The 19,628-nt window shown below is 38.4% G+C and overlaps 1 protein-coding gene across 1 annotated transcript in view; it reads left to right on the top strand.

Moving 5' to 3' along the window:
* The window catches only part of PCSK2 (proprotein convertase subtilisin/kexin type 2), a 331,306-nt gene that overhangs the window by 293,800 nt on the left and 17,878 nt on the right, over nucleotides 1-19,628 (top strand). Inside the window, exons 9-10 of the mRNA XM_001382075.4 lie at nucleotides 10,300-10,515; nucleotides 14,998-15,098. Of these exons, the coding sequence (XP_001382112.1) occupies nucleotides 10,300-10,515; nucleotides 14,998-15,098 (317 nt within the window). The remainder of the gene's footprint in view (nucleotides 1-10,299; nucleotides 10,516-14,997; nucleotides 15,099-19,628) is intronic.

Genomic DNA, 19,628 nt, shown 5'->3' with positions numbered 1-19,628 from the left:
GCCCCCTCCCCCAATCTTGGAGACCTTCTTTTCTTTTAGGAGTATCTCTAACATCAGCGGGCCTTTACAGATGTGGAGCACATTACCATATTGGCATATATTGAAAAAGATAAGAAAGCATTCAGGTTTCTAATAATGGGAAAAACTAGGCTATTAGTTAGAAATTTGCCCACATAACCCAGCTGCTTGGGGCAAGAATATTGCTGGCATACTGCATCCTACACGAGGGGCATTAATCCAGCCATCATCTGGGAAATAGGAAAAAGAAGCCAATATAAAGTGATTAATCAGTATAAGAGCAGGCCCAAGTATCACCTCCTATAATTTAATCAAAACCATTTGGCAAGACACTGACAGTATGTGTCAGAGCTCTTGGCAGTCAGCTAATTCCTTCTGCACTGGGGCAGATGAGGTTTCAAGAGTATTTTACAAGCTTCATTTAAGTGTTCTCAGCTGTACTGTAGGGTTTTAGTTTTGGGGGAGACTGCAACACATTACAAATGAGGAACTACACAAGAAAGGGAACATAAAATCATTAGAGAAACATATGACTTGGGATTTTTAAATGACCAAACAGTCATGAGATCAGGAGATAACTGATGTATTCATGCTTCGTTGATAATCTACAGAGTGTGGAAAGAATGTGAAGAAGGCCCCCAGGCCTCTGATGGCAGATTTATGAGAGGTCATGGATAAAAAGGGTTAAGTATGAGTGAGTTTCCATCTTCGTTTTTGTAGGGTTTACCCACATCAATTAGATTCTTAAAATCTATTGATGTTCTGGCATAGTAATGTTGTACATTATACTCAACAAATACTCTTTTACCTCATTTCATGAAAACTGTGGCAGCAGACAGAAGATCTGTAGGCTCAGCATTTTAATCTTTTTTTTGTTCACTTTTCAGCTCCCCACATTGCTCTTCTCCACTGGAAAAAAAAGAAAGAAAATGAAAAACAAAACTCTAGAAATAGAGAGTGTGTGTATGTGTTTTCAAACAAACTAATCCCAGCATCAGCCACATTCAAAAACTTGCATTTTATTCTGAAAATTAAATCTGTCTTCTCTGTATTAGAAGGAAAAATAATTAAGGGGAGAAAATCTTTGCAGAAAGTTTCTTTGATAAAATTTCCAATTTTATCAAATTCATTTCCAAAATATTTAAGGAACTGATTTAAATTCATAAGAATAAGAGCCATTCTCTAATTAATAAATGGTCAGAGGAAATGAATAATATGTTCTCAAGGGAAGAAATTTAAGTTATCAATACTCATTTAAAAATGCTCCATACTATCACTAAAAATTAAAGGCATTCTAACTAAAAAAACTTTGAGATTTCTCCTGAAGCCCCCAATGAAGGCTTTCTATAGAAAGCTTTTCCCAACCTCTTTTTCCTACTTATCCTGAATATAGCTTGTTTACATATGTTTGTTTGCTTGTTGCATGTCCCTCCAACTCCATCTCCTTAGATTGTAAGATTCTTGAGGCAGGGATTGTTTTATGGCTCTTTTTTATCACCAGTGCTTTAGCACAATTGTTGGCTATATAGCACCTAGTAGGCATTTAATATAAGTTTATTGCCTGACTGATTTACCTGACACCTCATGCCCATCAGACTGACAAAGTTGACCAAATGAAAAAGGAGGCAGTGTGATAACAAATATCAGCATGGCTACAAGAAAAATGGCACACTAATCTGGCTCCCTACCTGTTGACTTTAGCTATCATTACCCAGAATCCCATCTTGAGTATGATGATAGTAATAGCTCAAGCACTTTAAAAGCCACACTAGAAAAATGTTCTGCTCATAGCTTTAGCTTATTCCTTCAAGTTGAAGACAAACAGAACAAGAAAAAGTGATTCTGGAATTGAACTGGTTTGTATTTTGCATCTCTCACCCCAAACCTTGGCCACTGACTGACTGGAAGAAGGCCCTTCTCTAGGGGATAAATGTGAACCTTAAAAAAGGACACTCTATCCTGATTGGAACATTCTCCAGGGAAGCCCCATGGCTAAGGGGAAAAGGAAGGAGAGGTTGATGAGGCTGAAAAACATACTTCAGACCTCAGAGCACAAACAATTTTGATAGCAGTGACATTTGTGTATGTGTGCGTGTGTTCATAGGAGAGGAGAGTAAAAGCATTTTTCCCAGTGCTTTATCATAGCTAGAGATGAACTTTGAGTTTTAAAAGACTATGTCAGTATGTTATGATAGGTCCTTCTCAGTTGAATTTTGTATATATTATATATGCATAAGTATACCTAAGTATGTGTACATGTATGTAAATATGTGGGTATAGTATTATACATGTATCCACACATAAGCATACATATTACATCAAGGTAATCCTTTTGTACCCCCCAAATTGATTCACTATCCCACTTACCACAGCAGCTTTTTTAAACCTTTTCATCCTTCTTCAAATCTCCCATAGCTCCCTATTCCTCATTTGCTCTCAGTAGAGAACCTCACCTCATATTTCACTGAAAATATTGAGGTCATTCTTAGAGAGCTCTATTTTTTCCATTGTTCCTCATTTCACATTACTCAGAGGCCTTCTGCAACTATATCCTCTTCTCCTCCTTTACCCCTATTTCTCAGGATGAGGAAGTTTGTCCCATTGTCACAGCAAACTCTTCTACATGAGCCAACAATCCCATTCGGTCCCATCTTTTCCAGGACATTGACTCCAGTATCATCCCCCCTCACCCACAAATCTTCAATCTCACCCTGTCCAGTGGCTGCTTTCTTACTGCCTACAAACATGCCATTCTATCTCTCCTATCCTCTAAAAACTTTCACTTGAGCCATCCATCCCTACAAGTTCTAGTCATATATCTCTTCTCCATGTTGAGACTAAACTACTCAAGAAGACCGTCTTCAATAGGTTTCTCCATCTCCTTTCCTCTCTTCTTCACTCTATAGTCTGGCTTCCAATTTCTTTAATCAAATGAAACAACTCTCAAGTTATGAATAATCTCTTAATAGCCAAATGTAATGGCTCATCTTTCTTGACTTCTCTAAAGCCTTTAACACTGTTGACCCCTCTTCTCTTCAATATTCTCTTCTTTCTAAGATTTCATGACAGTACTTTCTCCCAGTTGTCTTCTTCTCTATCTGATCCCGCCTTCTCAGTCTCCTTTCCTAGCTTTTCCATCCAGGTCATGCCTGCTAAAGTATATTACATATTATTTTACATTATAAAGATATTATAGATATAATAATATATTATATGTTATTTCTACCATACTATTACTATACTCCTGGGTGATCTCATCACTCCCTTGGGTTCAGCTGTTATCTCTACATATTCTACTTATACGACCATAATTTATCTCTTGACTTTCACATCTCTATCTGCCTACTGGAAATCTCAAACTTGATGTCTCATAGACATCTTAAACTCAACATAGCCATAACAGAACTAATTTTCTTTCACCCCAAACAATCTCTTTTCTTTTTTATTCCTCTCCAGCTCATTTTATTATTTTTTTAATTAATTTATTTAGTCAATTTAGAACATTATGGCTTGGTTACAATAATCACATTTTTTCCCTCCCTCCCCTCCACCCACCCTTCTCACAGCCAACACGTAATTTCATTGGGTATTACTTGTGTCCTTGATCAGAACCTATTTCCATGTTGTTGGTGTTTGCATTAGGATGTTCATTTAGAGTCTACCTCCCCAGCCATTTTCACCACGTATTCAAGTAGTTGTTTTTCTTCTGTGTTTCTACTCCCAGTTTTTCCTCTGAATGAGGATAGTGGTTTTTCTCGTAGATTCCTCCAAGTTGTTCAGGATCACTGAATCCATTCTGCTATTCGTTTGTGTTTTATGGGTGAGTTCATTCCATTCACATTCAGAGTTATGATTACCAGCTGTGTATTTCCCTGCATTTTGATTTCTACTCCTGGTCCTGCCTTTTCTTCTTTCACTATTTCCTTCTACACCAATGTTTGTTTTGAATCAGTCCCCCTAGTTCCCAATCTTATTTTAACTTCCCTTTTTACCCCCCTCCCTTCTTATTTCCCCCCTTATTTTCTTTGCAGTCTTTTTAAAACTACCCCCCACCCTCTCCCTCCCTTGTACTGCTTCCCTCCCCACCAGTCCATTTGTTACCCTTCTACTTCCCTATAGGGCACAAATCTATTCTCTGCCTCAATGGATTGGATTGTTCTTCCCTCTTTAGATCAATTTCAATGCACATTAAGAGTTGAGTATTTCCTATTTCCAACATCTTTACCCTTCCAGAGTATTGATGTTCTTCCCCCTCTCGCCATGAGCTTCTTTGTGACACATAAATTTACTCCCTTTTGTTTCTTTTCCCATTTGTTTTCCAATTTAGTATTAACCTCTTTTTTTAGCTCTAGTTGTATATATACATATATACACACATGTATATGTATTTATGCATACATATATCTATATATGTATATATATATATATACATATACATATTTATGTCTTGTCATTTCATCCTATACAGTTTGTCACTATTCCCTCTAAGTGTAATTCTTCTAGCTGCCCAGGTGATAATAACAATTTTTAAGAGTTACCAATGACTTCTTTTTTTATAAGGATACATATCATTTTAACTTATTGGGTCTCTTAAAAAAGGGGGGTTTGTTTGTTTTGTTTTGTTTGTGTTTTTGTTTTTTCCCTCTTTTTTAATTACCTTTTTATGATTCGCTTAAGTTCTGTGCTTAGGCATCAAATTTTCTGTTCAGTCTGGTCTTTTCGTTACAAATGCTTGGAATTCTTCTATTTCGTTGAATGACCATACTTTCCCCTGTAAGAATATAGTCAGTTTTGCTGGGTAGTTGATTCTTGGTTGTAGACCTAGTTCCCTTGCTTTCCCGAATATCATATTCCATGCCTTTTGGTCCTTCAGTGTAGACGCAGCCAGATCCTGTATTATCCTCACTGTGTTTCCATAGTATGTGAATGACTTCTTCTTGGCAGCTTGAAATATTTTTTCCCTGGTCTGATAGTTCTTGAATTTGACTATAACATTCCTGGGTATTGTCAATTGGGGATTAAGTACAGGAAGTGATCTGTGAATTCTTTCAATCTCCACTTTTCCCTCTTGTTCTAGAATATCAGGGCAGTTTTCTTGGATAATTTCCTGTAGTATGACATCCAGGATTTTTCTTTTGTCATGGTCTTCCGGTAGACCAATGATTCTTAAGTTGTCTCTCCTGGAATGATTTTCTAAATCTTCTATTTTGTGAATGAGATGCTTCATATTGTCCTCAATTTTTTCATTCTTTTGGTTTTATTTTATAGTGTCCTGCTGCCTTATGAGGTCACTTAATTCAAGTTGTTGTGTTCTGGTTCTTAAAGACTGGATTTCATCCCTGGCTTTTTGGTCATCCTTCTCTTTCTGGTCTGATTTTCTTTGGAGGTCATCTTTCATTCTCTTTACCTCATTTCTCATCTCCTTTGCCTCATCTTTCATCCTCTTTACCTCATCTTTCATCTTGTTTGCCTCATGTTTTGTCTTCTTTGCTTCATCTTACATCTCCTTTGCCTCATTTTCAAGCTGGTTGATTTTGGCTTTCAAGACACTATTTTCTGTTTCCAGATGATTTATCTTTATTTTAAAGTTCTTTTCCCAATTGTCTTCAGACTCTCTTAAATGTGTTTTGAATTGAATTTTGAGTTCTTCCAAAGTCTGTATCCAATTTGCTGGGATTTCTGTTTTCTTGCTTGGTGTTCCCTCCTCCTTCTTTGTTCTATTTGCTCTTTGTTCATTACCTGGATAGAAGCTATATATTGTAATTTCTTTCTTCTTTTTCTGTTGTTTGCTCATATTTACCCCCCTCTTTTTTCCCTGCAGTTGTCTGTGCTCTTGCTCCTCTCATTTTTTTGGGGGGTGGGTGGGATTTTCTGTCAGTCTCCCCACTTGGAGCTTTGTCAGAAGATCTTAGTGCAGTCTTTGGGGTAGGAGTGTTGGAGCTTGAGCTTCCCTGTCCTCAGAAGACTTTTGATGGGATTAAAGTTCAGCTGGGTTGGGCTGGATGTGCCCTGAGGCCAAAACCTCCTGGAAGTCTGAAGGAATATGAAGGGTCTCTACTGCTGTAACCAGGCTGCCTGTTCTGTGCTCCCTCTCCAGCTCCTTCCCCACCACCTGTGTTTAACTCTGAGCCTGGCACAGCCCTGCCCACAAGGTACTCCCTCCAGACCAGCACCTTTGCCCACCCAGAAGTTCCCACTGCCACTGGAGGCTTAGCCCTCTAGGTGTGGGGGGGGGGGACCTGGGACCTTCCTTCTCCCTTTCCCTTAAACCTGAGTGTTCTCAAATTCCAGATTTTTGGGGGGTGTACCTTTTGAATTGAGTCCAGCAGGAGGATTCCTTGACTCTGTCTTGTTGTTAGGTTTGATTTTCAGTCCCCTAGGAGCATTTAGTTTGTAATTGGTAAGGAAGGGTTTTCAGAGGTCTGAACTTTTTCTGCCTCTATGCCACTATCTTCCAAATACTCTTTTCTTAACATATTTTTCCTATCACTTGAATGGAAGGAGAAGGAGGAGAAAGTTGAATTCTGTTACAAGACCATGAGGCTGGTCAGATCATGTGCAGTGGGTAAAGGAATACTAGGATCTGATAGTAGCCTTCTCTAATATCAGTTCATTGAATTACTTCCTTGTTCCAATTTCTTTGCATCTTAGACCAAGGAGACAGCTGATATTGTTTTATCTTTTGTGCATAATTCCCATTTTAGAAAAGTTTGAGAGGTTACAAAGATCAGAAAAAATGTCTAGTCCTCCATCTTGTTGCTCATGTGACCTCACAGCCTAGATGCCATCCTTGACTCCTCACTCTCTCATTCCCCATATCCAATCCATTGTCAAGTCCTGTTGTTTCTATCTTCACAACATTTTTACCTTTTACATTTATAATACATTTGCCTCCTTCTCTCCTTGTAAAGGTTAAAATTATGGTTGAGACTGAATATAATAATTGTTGGTCACCAAGGATTTTAATTTCTAAAATCCTAAAATGAAACACTAAAGTCAGGATGGAATTTTATGGAGATTTAATTAAATAGGAGGAAGAAATTAAAAAAGAGAGAGGGGGAGAGAGAGGGAGAGAGAGAGAGGAGAGAGAGAGAGAGACTTAACTCAAACTGCTCTGACTCAGGCTGAGCCAGGCAGGAGTTCAAGGCCTTGGAGAGCCAAGAGAAATGGGAGTCAGTCCTTTTCACTCACATGACCAATTTGAGGGAAGCTGTCTGAGGGAGTTCCTCCAAGCTTGAGTTCCAGGATTGAACTGCTGGCTCGCCCTCTCCACAGGAAGTGATGAGAACTCCAGAAGCAGTTCTCTACCTCACTTCCTGCATCTCACATGTGCCAATGGTGGCTCAAGCTTGGCTTAGGACAGCCCAGAGGACAATCAGTCATTTCTGATTTGTCATTTGCTAGCACATGCCAGTGTAATGTAGGTGTGTACATCCCTGGGTGCTAGACTAAGCAAGATGGAGAAAATCTAAAAATCACATCCTCTGACACTGACACTACCTTTGTGCAGACCTTCATTGCCTCACACCTAGATGACTGCAATATCCTGCTGTTTGGTTTCTCTGTCACAAGTCTTTCCTCAACTCCAGTCCATCCTCCATTCAGCTATCAAATTGCACTTCCCACATCATAGGTCTGGCCCTATCATCCCCTATTCAGTGACTTCCAGTAATTTCTTCGTACCTAACAGCATCAAATATAAAATAATTTATTTGTATTTTAAAGGCCTTTGAAACTATCTTTCAAGTCTTTTTACACCTTACCTCCCTCAAAGTATTCTGTGGTCCAGTGACAATGGTCTCCTTGCTATCCTCCTGAGGACAAGAGTTTTCGCTATCTGTCCACCCATGCCTGAATCTTTGTCCTTCCTCATTTCTATATCCCAGCTACTTGAGTTTCTTTCCAGTTTGGCAAATGTCTCCCCTTCTTCAAAAATTCTTTCTCTGTCCTCCCTAATCTTAGTGACTTCTTGCTGACATTACCCCAATGTGTAACCTTTCTATATCTTGTTTAAACATAACCACATGTTGGCTCCCCCATCAGACAGTAAGGTCCTTGAGAGCAAGAACTGTAACTTTTTTTTCTTTTCTTTATACCCCTAAAGCACATATCAGGCTCTTAATAGATGCTACCTAACTGACTGACTGACTAAATATATGCACAATATCTTCCCTATTAAAATGTAAAATCCTTGAGAGCAGAGACTATTCATTTTTTATCTGTGTATCCCCAGCATTTGGCATACGCCTATCATCATAGGAGGCACTTAATAAATACTTTTGATTGTTTGGTATACACCTTAATGTATATCTTCCAAAAAACCAGTCTAGATAAGTTTAGAAAGGCTCCAATTAACCAAACTTCAATAATCCAGTGACAACTGCATACCACTATGAAACAAAGGAGTCAGACTATAGTAGAGCATGTTTATCATGGGTATGAATCAAACTGATTTAAGTTTTTTATTGAAAAATTAAACTCTATGTACCTTGGTCTCCACTGTTACATACATAGCATGGTCCTCTGTTCTTCCCTTTAAATAAGAAATGATTTAAAATGGACACACTAGAGATGAGGACTTTAAGACATCTCAAGTACAATCCTAGGGGGAAGAGAGAGATATAAGCCTGGTTGAAAAGTACTTATCTTTCCACTGCAAAATTTCCCCTGAATATCTTTGAGGAATTAATGGAACAACGTTCTGGAATCATGGGTTTGGGATTGGAAAAACAATATCATGAATTTAGAATCTATTCCATCATAAACCATTTCTTTAATGTTGTGGTTGTTCCATGTGATCATGCAGCAGAAAAAAGAAAAGAGGATCAAATTCACTCACCCTTGTCTAAAATAATTCTTTTAAATGGGTTATATATAATCTATAAGTCACACACACAAAAAGCATATCATCAGTGGCTAGAATGTTTTTTCTTTTCTCTATGATTTTTTCTTTTCTTGGAGATTCCCTATGCCAGTAATGGCAAACCTTTCAGAGGAGTCGATGATGTGAGAAATGTCCTCAGGTGAGGGGAAGGGGAGCAGCCTGGCCCCACATCCCTCTGGCTTTCTAGTAATGAACTCTGGTGAACTCATTGCTGGGGCTATGCTGTGTGTGCCCACAAAGAGGGCTCTGAGTACCCCCTCTGGCTCACATGCAATAGTTTCACCACCATGGCCCTATGCTAGGAATCATGTGTTGTTACTGATTAATTTTGAACTAACCCTTTAAAAAATGTATGGATATCTTTTAGTTTTACATCACAATCATTTATGGAAGTACCAAGCCCACCCCTCCAAACAGAACTCCCCTTGATAACAAAGAAAAACAACCAATACAATAGTCATATCTAACAATGTACAGGACATTCTGCCCTAGTCAACTGCCCATTCTTGCTAAGGACTGAAAAACCCAATTGAATAGTTTAGTGTGAACCTTTTGTTTAATGAGAGACATTCTCTTCCTCATGTAGCTACAAATTACATAGAAAGACCAAAATCATGAGCCAAAGGGTTTCCTTCCAAAGACTGATCTGGTCCATTCAGATTCAGATCAATGTTATGTATTAAAAGTGAGCTGACTTCATAGTCAAATGGTCTGGATTTGAGTTCTAGCTAAGATATTTGCTACCTTTGTGACTTTGGGGAATGAAAGGAGACAAGGAAACAAACATTTAGTAAATTCCTACTCTGTGCCAGGCACCGTGCTAAATGCTTTTTATAAATATTAACTCATTTTATCCTTACAGTACCCCCATGAAGTAGGAGCTATTATTACCCCATTTTATAGTTGAGGAAACTCAGAATGGCAAGTGGCTATGACTAAGGAAATATCTGAGACTAGATTTGAATTGTATCCCCTGGGTCACATAACTGCTGAAGTTGTCTTCTCTGGGCCTAAGTTTTCTCTTCTGGGTTTGGTCACCTCTGAGATACTTTTCAACTCTAAATTTGAGATCTTTGAGCTCATCCTTATCTCCATCTTTTGTATTCCTGATTTAATTCTCGTGTTCAAGTAACTCAGATGGATTGGAATCTGACACAAAATGTCACATCTCAATTCCCCTCCAAGAAAAGAGATTCTTTCCCTCGCAAGGGCTTCAGTCTATAATTGAAGATAAATCTTTGATCCACAGAGAGCATTCAGATGATAAAAAGCCTTTAGTTAAAATGTGCCTGCTTACCAGTCCTTTGAAGCTCTGCCCCTAGGTCTGTAAAAACAGGCCCTCTAAGCAATTGTGATTGGAAACGATCACAAATCCATCTTCTTCTTTTTCTCTTCAGGGCCGTGGGGGTAAAGGCAGCATCTATGTGTGGGCTTCTGGAGATGGAGGCAGCTATGACGACTGCAACTGTGATGGGTATGCCTCGAGCATGTGGACCATCTCCATTAACTCAGCCATCAATGATGGCCGGACTGCTCTGTATGATGAAAGCTGCTCTTCCACCTTAGCATCTACATTTAGCAATGGGAGAAAAAGGAATCCTGAAGCTGGTGTGGTGAGTGCACAATGTATGTTGCAAAAGGACTATCCCCTGGTCTGAGACTCAGGAGGCCTTCGGCCTGATTCTGGTATTGATACTTACTCCACTATGTCACCATTTAACCTTCCTAAGCCTCCTTCTCCCCATCAATAAAGTGGGAATTATAGACTGACATATACAAAGAGGCAGCATTTACTGGGCATTTATTATGTACCAGTCATCATGATAAGTATAAATACTTACAAAATAGAGTCACAAATAGAGTACAAAATAGAGTCAAGATAACACTTCAATTCAAGGAGCTAGCATTCTTATTTGAAGTTTATTTATATTTATCATTATTATTTATATGTTACAACATCATATTATTGTGATACAGTATAATTTTGTAAGATTTAAATATGCTTCATAATATTTATATTATTAAAATAATATTTTCCCATTAACACAAATCTATATTCTCATCCTTCCTCCTCCTCCCCACAATTGGAAGAGAAAGAAAAATAAACCCCTTATAACAAATATTCGTAATCAAGCAAAATAAATTCCCACAATATATATCTCAGTGTATACCCTGTGTCTGTCACCTCCCTACCAGAAGGTAGGTTGTGTGCTTCACCCCTTGTCCTATGGAACTGTGCTTGGTCAATGAAGAGGGTTATATTCTGAGGGAAGACCACATATATAGGGTACAGTGGGGAGTTCAAAGGGACTCTGGGCTAAGTCCTCAGTAGCACAGCTAGAAATATGTACTGAAATCCTGGAGCCAAACAAGAGAGGCCAAATCTGCCCTTCTTAGCAAAGATAGTGGAGTGGTTTCCTTATATTCCCATTCTCCAGCTGATTTTACAGATGGCAAAACTGGAGTAAACAGGTTTAAATGACTTGCCCAGGGTTACACAGCTAGTAAGTGTCTGAGAACAGATTTGAACTCATGAAGATGAATCTTCTGACTTCAGACCCTATGCTCTATCCACTGTACCACATAACTGGCCTAGCAAACCCCAAATTGGTTCCAGAGGTAGTCTCCATTTGGGATGAGAGAGAATAGAGATGATAACCTAAATAAAGTATAAAAGCATGGCTAGAAATGTCCAGGAAAAATAATTTCTATCTGATATAATTAAAATATAAAGATTTATGTTGAAAGCTCTTCAAAAAAAGGGATTATAATTTCTTTTCTGTGCAGCCTAAAGCATTATCATTATTCCTCCTACTTGTCCCTTTTCTTGAAGGTGAACTGTGCTCCTTACAGAATGAACAGATCCTATGAGAATAACACAGTGTATTTTATCAGCTCCCATTAAAACTCTACCAGTAAAGTGGAAACTAAGGGTTTGCATCTTGGGGAAAAGCAAATGCTTCTACCAGATGGAGCATCATGTATCAAAAAATGTTAAGACCACAACTTCCTCTTGTTAGGAAATTTGGGTTTTTATCCTTACTGCAATGACAGAGTTGTAATGACACCTCATCTTAATACCGTCATGCACCAACCGCTCTGAGTCCATAGCAAATTAGGACATTTATTGCTACTTTTTTTCTAGTTTTGCATACGCCCTGCCTTTTCGTGATACAGAATCCTGAGGAGGCAAGCAAGAGATGAAGTGGAGACATGTTGCCAAAGTTTACTAATAACTTTAGTAAATAAGTATCTTCTCAACTAAACAATGTAATTACCAGGCTGTTCCCAAAGTCTATGCAGTCTAAAGCTCTAATTTTTTTTAACTCTTACCTTCTTCCTTAGAATTGATACTAAGTATTGGTTCCAAGGCAGAAGACAGGTTTGGGCTCGGCAATAAGAGTTAAGTGACTTGCATAGGACAGCTAAGAAAGGTCTGTGGTCAAATTTGGACGCAGGACTTCACAACTATAGGTCTGAATCTTTATCCACTGAATCACATAGTTGCCCCAAACTTGAATAATTTAATTTAAATAACTAGCCATCCTGCCTAGGTGCTTTTGAAATATCATCTCATTTGATCTTCATGACTGGGATGGTATTTTCTATTTTGATTCCCATTTTACAGCTGAGGAAACTCAAACAGATGGGTAAGAGACTTGTAGAGAGTCACACAATTTATTGTTGCTCAGTCATTTCAGTTGGTTCCAACTCTTCATGAACCCCTTTGGGGTTTTCTGGAGCAATCTCCAAGTCATTTTGCATATTAGGAAACTGAGACAAACAGGGTTAAATGACTTGCCCAGGATCATAAAACTAAGGTGTCTGAAGCTGATTTGAACTCAGGTCTTTTTGACTCAAGACCCAATGCTTTATTTGTTGTACCAACTACCTGCCCAAAGCTAGTAAATGCCTTTGAAAGAGCTTTAATAGCTTAAAATTGTACTAAGGCTTTTGGAATACCTTATAATATTATAGAATCAGAGAGTCTTAGCATTAGTAGGGAACATAGATCTTATTTAGACCAAAACCTTCGCTTTGAAAATTAGTATACTGATGCTCAGAAGAATCACAAGATCATAGATTTAGAGTGAAAAGAAATCTTAAAGGTTATAAAGTCTAATTGCCTCATTTTCAGAGAGGTAAACTGAAACTCAGAATGGTTAAGTGACTTGCCCAGAGTCAAACATATAATAAGTATGAGGCAAGATTTGAATCAAGGTCTTCTGACTCCGTGTCCAGCTCTCCATCCTGTTTACCAAGCTTCTTAAAGCTCAGTGAATCTCAAAGCAGGTAAAAGGACTTGTCCAGAGTAACACAGGATAACAATGGAGCCAAAACCAGATCTATAGTTTTCCATATGCCCGTATATTTCTTTTCCAATGCCTCTATTATGAATTATTATTTTTCATTTTGAGTTAATGGTTTCCTAATATTTTTTCATTCCAAAGAATCCACTTAGATTCATTGGATTTACCATTACATAGCAATGTTTCTATTTCCTCAAATTATATAGTGAGAGGTGGGGTTTGGGAAGAAGGTAAGAGATTCCTTGAAAAGGAGTACATTTACCAGTATTCAATGAGTGGAGTTTTGTTTTGTTTTGTTTTGTTTTCATAGAAGATAATCCACCAAGAGAAAAAGCTTACTCGGCTTGTTTCCAGATGCATAAAACATTGAGGCAGACAGGTCCAAGCCATGCCAAGAATCCTAGATTTCAAATTTGGTGGGGTAGAGGGGAGATCTTGCTCTAACCCTAATATTACTGTAAAAGAGGGAATAGCTTTTACATCCAAAAGATCAGCACAGTAGCTTCATAACCAGAGACTTATTTTCCTGCAAAGTGCTGATCCTGTGCTCCTGGCATAGCTTTTGTTGAATAAGAATATAATTGAGATGGTATAGATTTATTATTGCAGCTTTATTATGGAGTCTGATTTGAATGAAGATCAATGGAAAATGAACAAGCTCTCAATCACCTGCTAAACAGCAGGTGTGACAAAATAAAAGAAAATAAAGAATTTTGAATCATTTTTGTTACTTATCTATACCAGGATATTTGTCTTTCTGGGCCGGATTTAGAATTATAAATGTTTAAGCTCCAGAGACTAGTTAGAAATATGAAACAGACTTGGCTCTAGCATTGGCCAAGGAATAGTGAAACTTCGGGGGAAGTTGCTTTAACCTCCCATAGCCTTAGTTTCCTCATCTGTAAAATGGGCATAATAATCATTGTTTTTACCTTCTCCATTGGGTTGTTGTAAGGACAAATGCATAAAGCTCTATGGAAATATGAGCTATTATTATTTTGTGTTTGTACCTTTTCAACTTAGTAGCAGACATTTGTATTTTGAATGCCATTGGGTTAACGAGGAGGGGGGAATGAAAAATTGAACCCTTTGGCCCAACAGGTTTCTAATTTCTGCATCTTGGAAATTATGCTCTTCTCTTTAAGCATTTCAAAAATCCATTAACTCATTATGGAAATGGCAGCAATGTGTCTTCAGAAACAGGACTACTATTTACTGGACTATTTACAGGACTACTGTTTAACAATCATTACCATCAACATCATCTTAACTAAGATTTTTTGGGTAAGAGGAGGTGGGGAAGAAGTAAGGAGATGTAAGGGAAACCTCAGTCCAAAACCTGCTTCTGACACATATTTGCTATATGGCCCTTAGCAAGTCACTACCTCTCTAGACCTTAGTTTCTCCATCTATAAAATGGAGATAAAGATCCCTGTAAACCCTACCTCATAAAGCAGTTATAAGGCTTAAATGAAATAATCTCTGTAAAGTGCTTTATGAATTTTAAAATATTATATAAATAGGGTTTATTATCTGAATTTAATGTTCTTTCAAACCAAATGCCCTTGAAATTGGGCATATTTCTTTTTCTATTTTCGGAAATTTGAACCTTTCTTTCATAGGATGAAAGGAAATATTGACTGAGTGAAAAAAGATGTTCAATGATTCCAAAATCTCCCACAAGAGAGCCCCACCTCTCTCACTTCCCCATTGTGCTCAGTTTTCAGGAAGTCAATTCAATCTGTCATTGTCTGTTCTATTCACGCTTTCCACCTTCCCTCCTAGGCGACCACGGATTTATATGGCAACTGTACCTTGCGTCATTCGGGAACATCTGCTGCTGCCCCTGAGGCTGCTGGAGTGTTTGCCTTGGCACTGGAGGCTAAGTATGTAAACAGCAGATATGCCTAGTGTCAATTCAACAGAGCTGTTTCAAACACATCTGCTTGCCTGTTTATGGAGTTGTTATTTAGGACTGAGATGGAAAGCAAGCCTGATCATTTGTACATTGGTGGGTCCCAAGGATGAAGGATCAGCTTCCATGTTTACAGGTGCCATTTGGGTAGCTCTAATCTAGTTATTGCCACCAAAGGACACACATGGCTAATGGGACCATATGTTGTGGTCACTCCCAAACACATGAGGCTCATTCTTAGCTCCAATTCTTTTTTGAGGTCATTCAACAAATATTGATGTACTTAGAATGCCCAGTTCCAGTGAAGGTGAACCTTTTAGCAACTCAGTGCTCAAAATGCAAACTGCATCAAGAGGGAGAGGGGTGCAGCCTACCCCCTTGTCCCTCTGGTTTTCTAATAACAAACTCTGGTGAATTCTGTGCTGGGATAATGGCATGTGTACCCACAAAGAGGGCTCTGAGTGACCCCCTCTGGCATGCATGCCATAAGTTCACCAACATATCCCTATCCTTACCTTCTATTTATTTAAAATCAAGTCCTTCCTTTAGCTCAAATTCTGCCTTTTCTATGAGACCATATATCTAAACTCAAACTAAGTTCTTATTGTAGCAGGCTGGAATGAATGGGGTTAAAACCTGGAGTTGGATACAGGAGAGGGGCTGGGGAGAGTGGAAGGAAAAAACATGAATCTTGTGACCATGGAAAAATATCCTGAATTAATTAAATAAAATTTTCCAAATTTAAAAAAAGGCCTGGAGTTGAAAAGAATGAAGTTCAAATTCTTTCTCATATTTAGCTATGTGATGATGAACAAATCATCTAACCTCTCTGTTTCTGTTGCCTTGTATGAAAATGGGGAGAATTCTATTGGTAATGGATGCTAAGAAGTTCAAAAAGATAATGTAACGCCTCGTGTAATGTGAGCCTCAAACTGATATATGAGAAAGAGTACAGAGAGTTCTACAAAACTAATGAAAGTATGGTGATGGATTTGGTTGTTGTTTTTCATACTTGAACACCAAAATGACATCTCTGGTGTCTTTTGACTGACACATAAACTGAATTTAAGTGAGGCAGAGATACAGAGTCATCAGCCTCCCCCTCTCTCACAGAGTCATTGAATTCCAGTGCTAAGACAAAAGTCAAGATGATGAGCAATAGCTCAGGATGAAGTAAATGACCTTGGCTTCTTTGATGTCTAACCAAGCTCTAAGCACTCCATGGTGCCTGCTTCTGCTACCTCCATGGCCACTGGAACAAGTTGTTCTTATCTGGCCCTTCTGCCAGGGGAACTCTTCGTATGCATTAAGTAGATAGATGCCCATCTCACTCATCATTGGATCTGAAGTCTGTCAGTGGCCCTCAACCCAGTTTAGCCTACCTGCCAAGACAGCATACAGGGGTGTGGCCACTGCGCATGCTACAGCTTCTTGGAGCCACAGGTGAGAGCTGGGTGAGAGGGACACCAAAGGAAGAAAGCAGTCCTGAAAAGGGCTTAAGCCCTCACCCCAAAGATGCTTATCTTCCCCAAACAGACCACATACTCCAATGAAATGGAATGGAATGAAATACAGACATGGGGGAATCTCTTGTAAAATGGGCAATTTTCCCTGTTACTATTGCATAAAAGGGAAGTCAAATAACCTTGTATGAATACCAGAAAAAGCAAAGCAGAGTGGAAGCAAAGGGAAGTAATAAGACTGGAAAGGTGAGTGAAAGCCAGATTGAGGTACGTTTTACATAGCAGGCTAAATAGTTGGCATTTTATCCTAGAGGTAATAAGGAACTACTGAAGTTTTTCAATATCAGGTAACATATGATCTCTGTTTTAGAAATATTAATATCATATCTGTGTAAAATATGGATTAGGGAGATTACATAGTATCATAGATTTAGAGTTAAAAGGGACCTCATAGACCATTTCATCTAATACCCTCTTCTTTTAAAAAATGAGGAACCTTAATCCCAGAAAGATTGTGACTTGCCTCAGGTCACTGAAATAATAAGTGATAGAGACAGAATTTGAATCCATGTCCTTCAAGACCGGAAGCAATGAGACCAATTAAAACTATTAGGGATAACTCTCTGGTAAGGAGAGGAATCCAGAGGAAAATCTAGATAATATAAAAGCATACAGCACTACTAATTTATATATATATATATATATATAATTAAAGTAGAGAGTAGGTAGGTATAGAGAAGGGGACAGATACTATAAACACAGTAACCATAGGTAAACACAGGCAACCCAAACCCCATGCTAGCATCATAGGATGAAAGGATTTAGAGCTGGAAGGAGTCTTGGAAAGTATCTTTTCTAGCCCAACTTCCTCACTTTATGAATAAGGAAACTAAGGCCCATAGAGTTGCAGTGATTTACCCAAGGTCATGAAGGTAGATGGTAGCAGAGCCAAGAACAGAGATATCAAATCCCTTGTATTCTAAGACGATGATCTTCCTTTTAAGCTCCATCCTTTCTCTTCAGTGGCAAAATCTGTGCCTTTTGTGTGCTGGGCACCAAAAGAGATAAAAGTTTAGACTGGGCACTACCTTCATGGAACTTACAAGGGGATTTGACACCTACACAAAGTCCTGGGATACCAAAAAAAAATGCAGGATAAAAAGAGAGAAAGACACATAAAGTACTATTTGAAGGCCGAAGCTGAGATCAGGTAAGGGTTATTGAATGATGAGACATAAGAGCTATGTTATACAACAGGAAAGAATTCAATAGTACCTAGAACATAATATAATAATAATAATAAACAATAAATACTCATTGACTGACTAATTAGTGGATTCTCCCTCACTGAAGGTCCACTAGTTGGTGCTATAGTAGAAATGGAACTAATGGCCTCTGAGGTCCCAACCAACTTGGAGAAATTGTGGTTTCTGTGCCATAAGAGTTACTTCATTTATTTCTACCATCTGTATCATAATTGACTTGTGGCAATTAACTACAGTAGATAGTCAGCTGTCCTACATATGGCTGGAAAAATTCAGATTGCAAAGTATAACTTTCCACATTCCAGAAATACCCCCACCCCGGTTAAACTATCCTTGGCATCTGGAAAAGTGGAAGGCACACTGTGGCCTGGCATATTTTCAGGGGGACTGGAAATGATCCAGTCTGTTCAAGAACTGTTTTCTTCCTTGAATATAATTTCTTCAGAATTGACTGAGTAGAGTAAAGATTTCGTGTAAATCCCAGGCTACATCATGTAAAAGAAAATTGATTTGATAGACTATTTCTATGACTTTCATAGTGCATACTCTCCCAAATGCTTCACACTCTCCAGCTGAAGCCAAGAATAATTAGGCTGCTCTTAAATGCTTCTTTCTCCCTTGATGGTCAGGAGTCAGGTTTTAATTGGGCTCCAGGGGAATTTGATGGCACGGCTTTCATAATTATCATGGAAAAAAGAATCAGAGAAGTCTTTTTTAAGCTGTAAAGAAGTAGGGAGTAAATCCCTATATAGGCAGAGGTTGTGTCAAATTTTCTGGATTTTTAATTCATTAATTCAAAGTCAAGAAAAAAAAATCTGTAAGCTTTAGGGGAAGCTGCCCAAACTATCCACCATGAAAGGTATCACTCAAAGGCTTAGGACTCCCTCTGGTAATTCTGCCTCCCCCCACTCCCCTTTATCTTCTATATTCTTCCTTGTAGCAAATCCAATAAACAGAGAATCTAAAGTTAGAAGATACTTTAGAAATTATCACATTCAAGCATTTTTAACCTAGGATACATATACAGATTTTGTGAGGCCCATGAACTCGAATGAAGAAAGGGGGGGGACCAAGGGAAAAGGTATCTTTATTTTCACTAACCTGTAACCAAAATTTAACTATTTCTTCTATGTAAATGTGGGCAACAAACATTATTCTAAGACATGGTCCAAAGGCTTGACCTGATTGTCAAAGATACCCAAGACACAACATAAGAAAACATTCCAGATGAGTCTTACTGAATTTCTTTGGCTTTAGAAACCTCTTCTAATTAATCAAGTCCAATTTATCCCTGAACTTCTGCCTGGATTCCCTAAAAATGCTGTGCTCTCCTGTTTCCAGCCTAATTCTCCTTCAGCTCAGAATCTTCAACAGTACATCTTTTGGTGCCCTGAGATGTGTCCCTCCCAAAATAAAAACTTTCTTTAAAATATTAAGTTAAACCAAAATTTATGAATTATCTGTTGTGTGTAGAACCCTGGGGTAAGTGCTGGGGGAAAGCAACAAGTTAAAACGTAGTCTTTGCCCTCATGAGCTTAGGATCTAATAGGGGGATATGACATCAATGTAAGTACTGCTTCCACCTGGGCTGATTGAGACTCAGATACACTATAACATATGCAAAATGATAAATGCATAAGAGAGAAGCAAGCAAAGTGCTACATGAGATCCATGGAGGGACCATTATTACTGGCTGTGGCAATAAGGAAAGATTTTGTTGAGAAGATGGCATTTCAGTGGATTTTAAAGGATCTGTTAGAATTGAACGGGCTT

Source organism: Monodelphis domestica, chromosome 1, assembly GCF_027887165.1.
Source record: "Monodelphis domestica isolate mMonDom1 chromosome 1, mMonDom1.pri, whole genome shotgun sequence".
NCBI lineage: Eukaryota > Metazoa > Chordata > Mammalia > Didelphimorphia > Didelphidae > Monodelphis > Monodelphis domestica.
The sequence above is the reverse complement of the archived record's forward strand: the minus strand, read 5'-3'. Positions and strand labels throughout refer to the sequence as shown.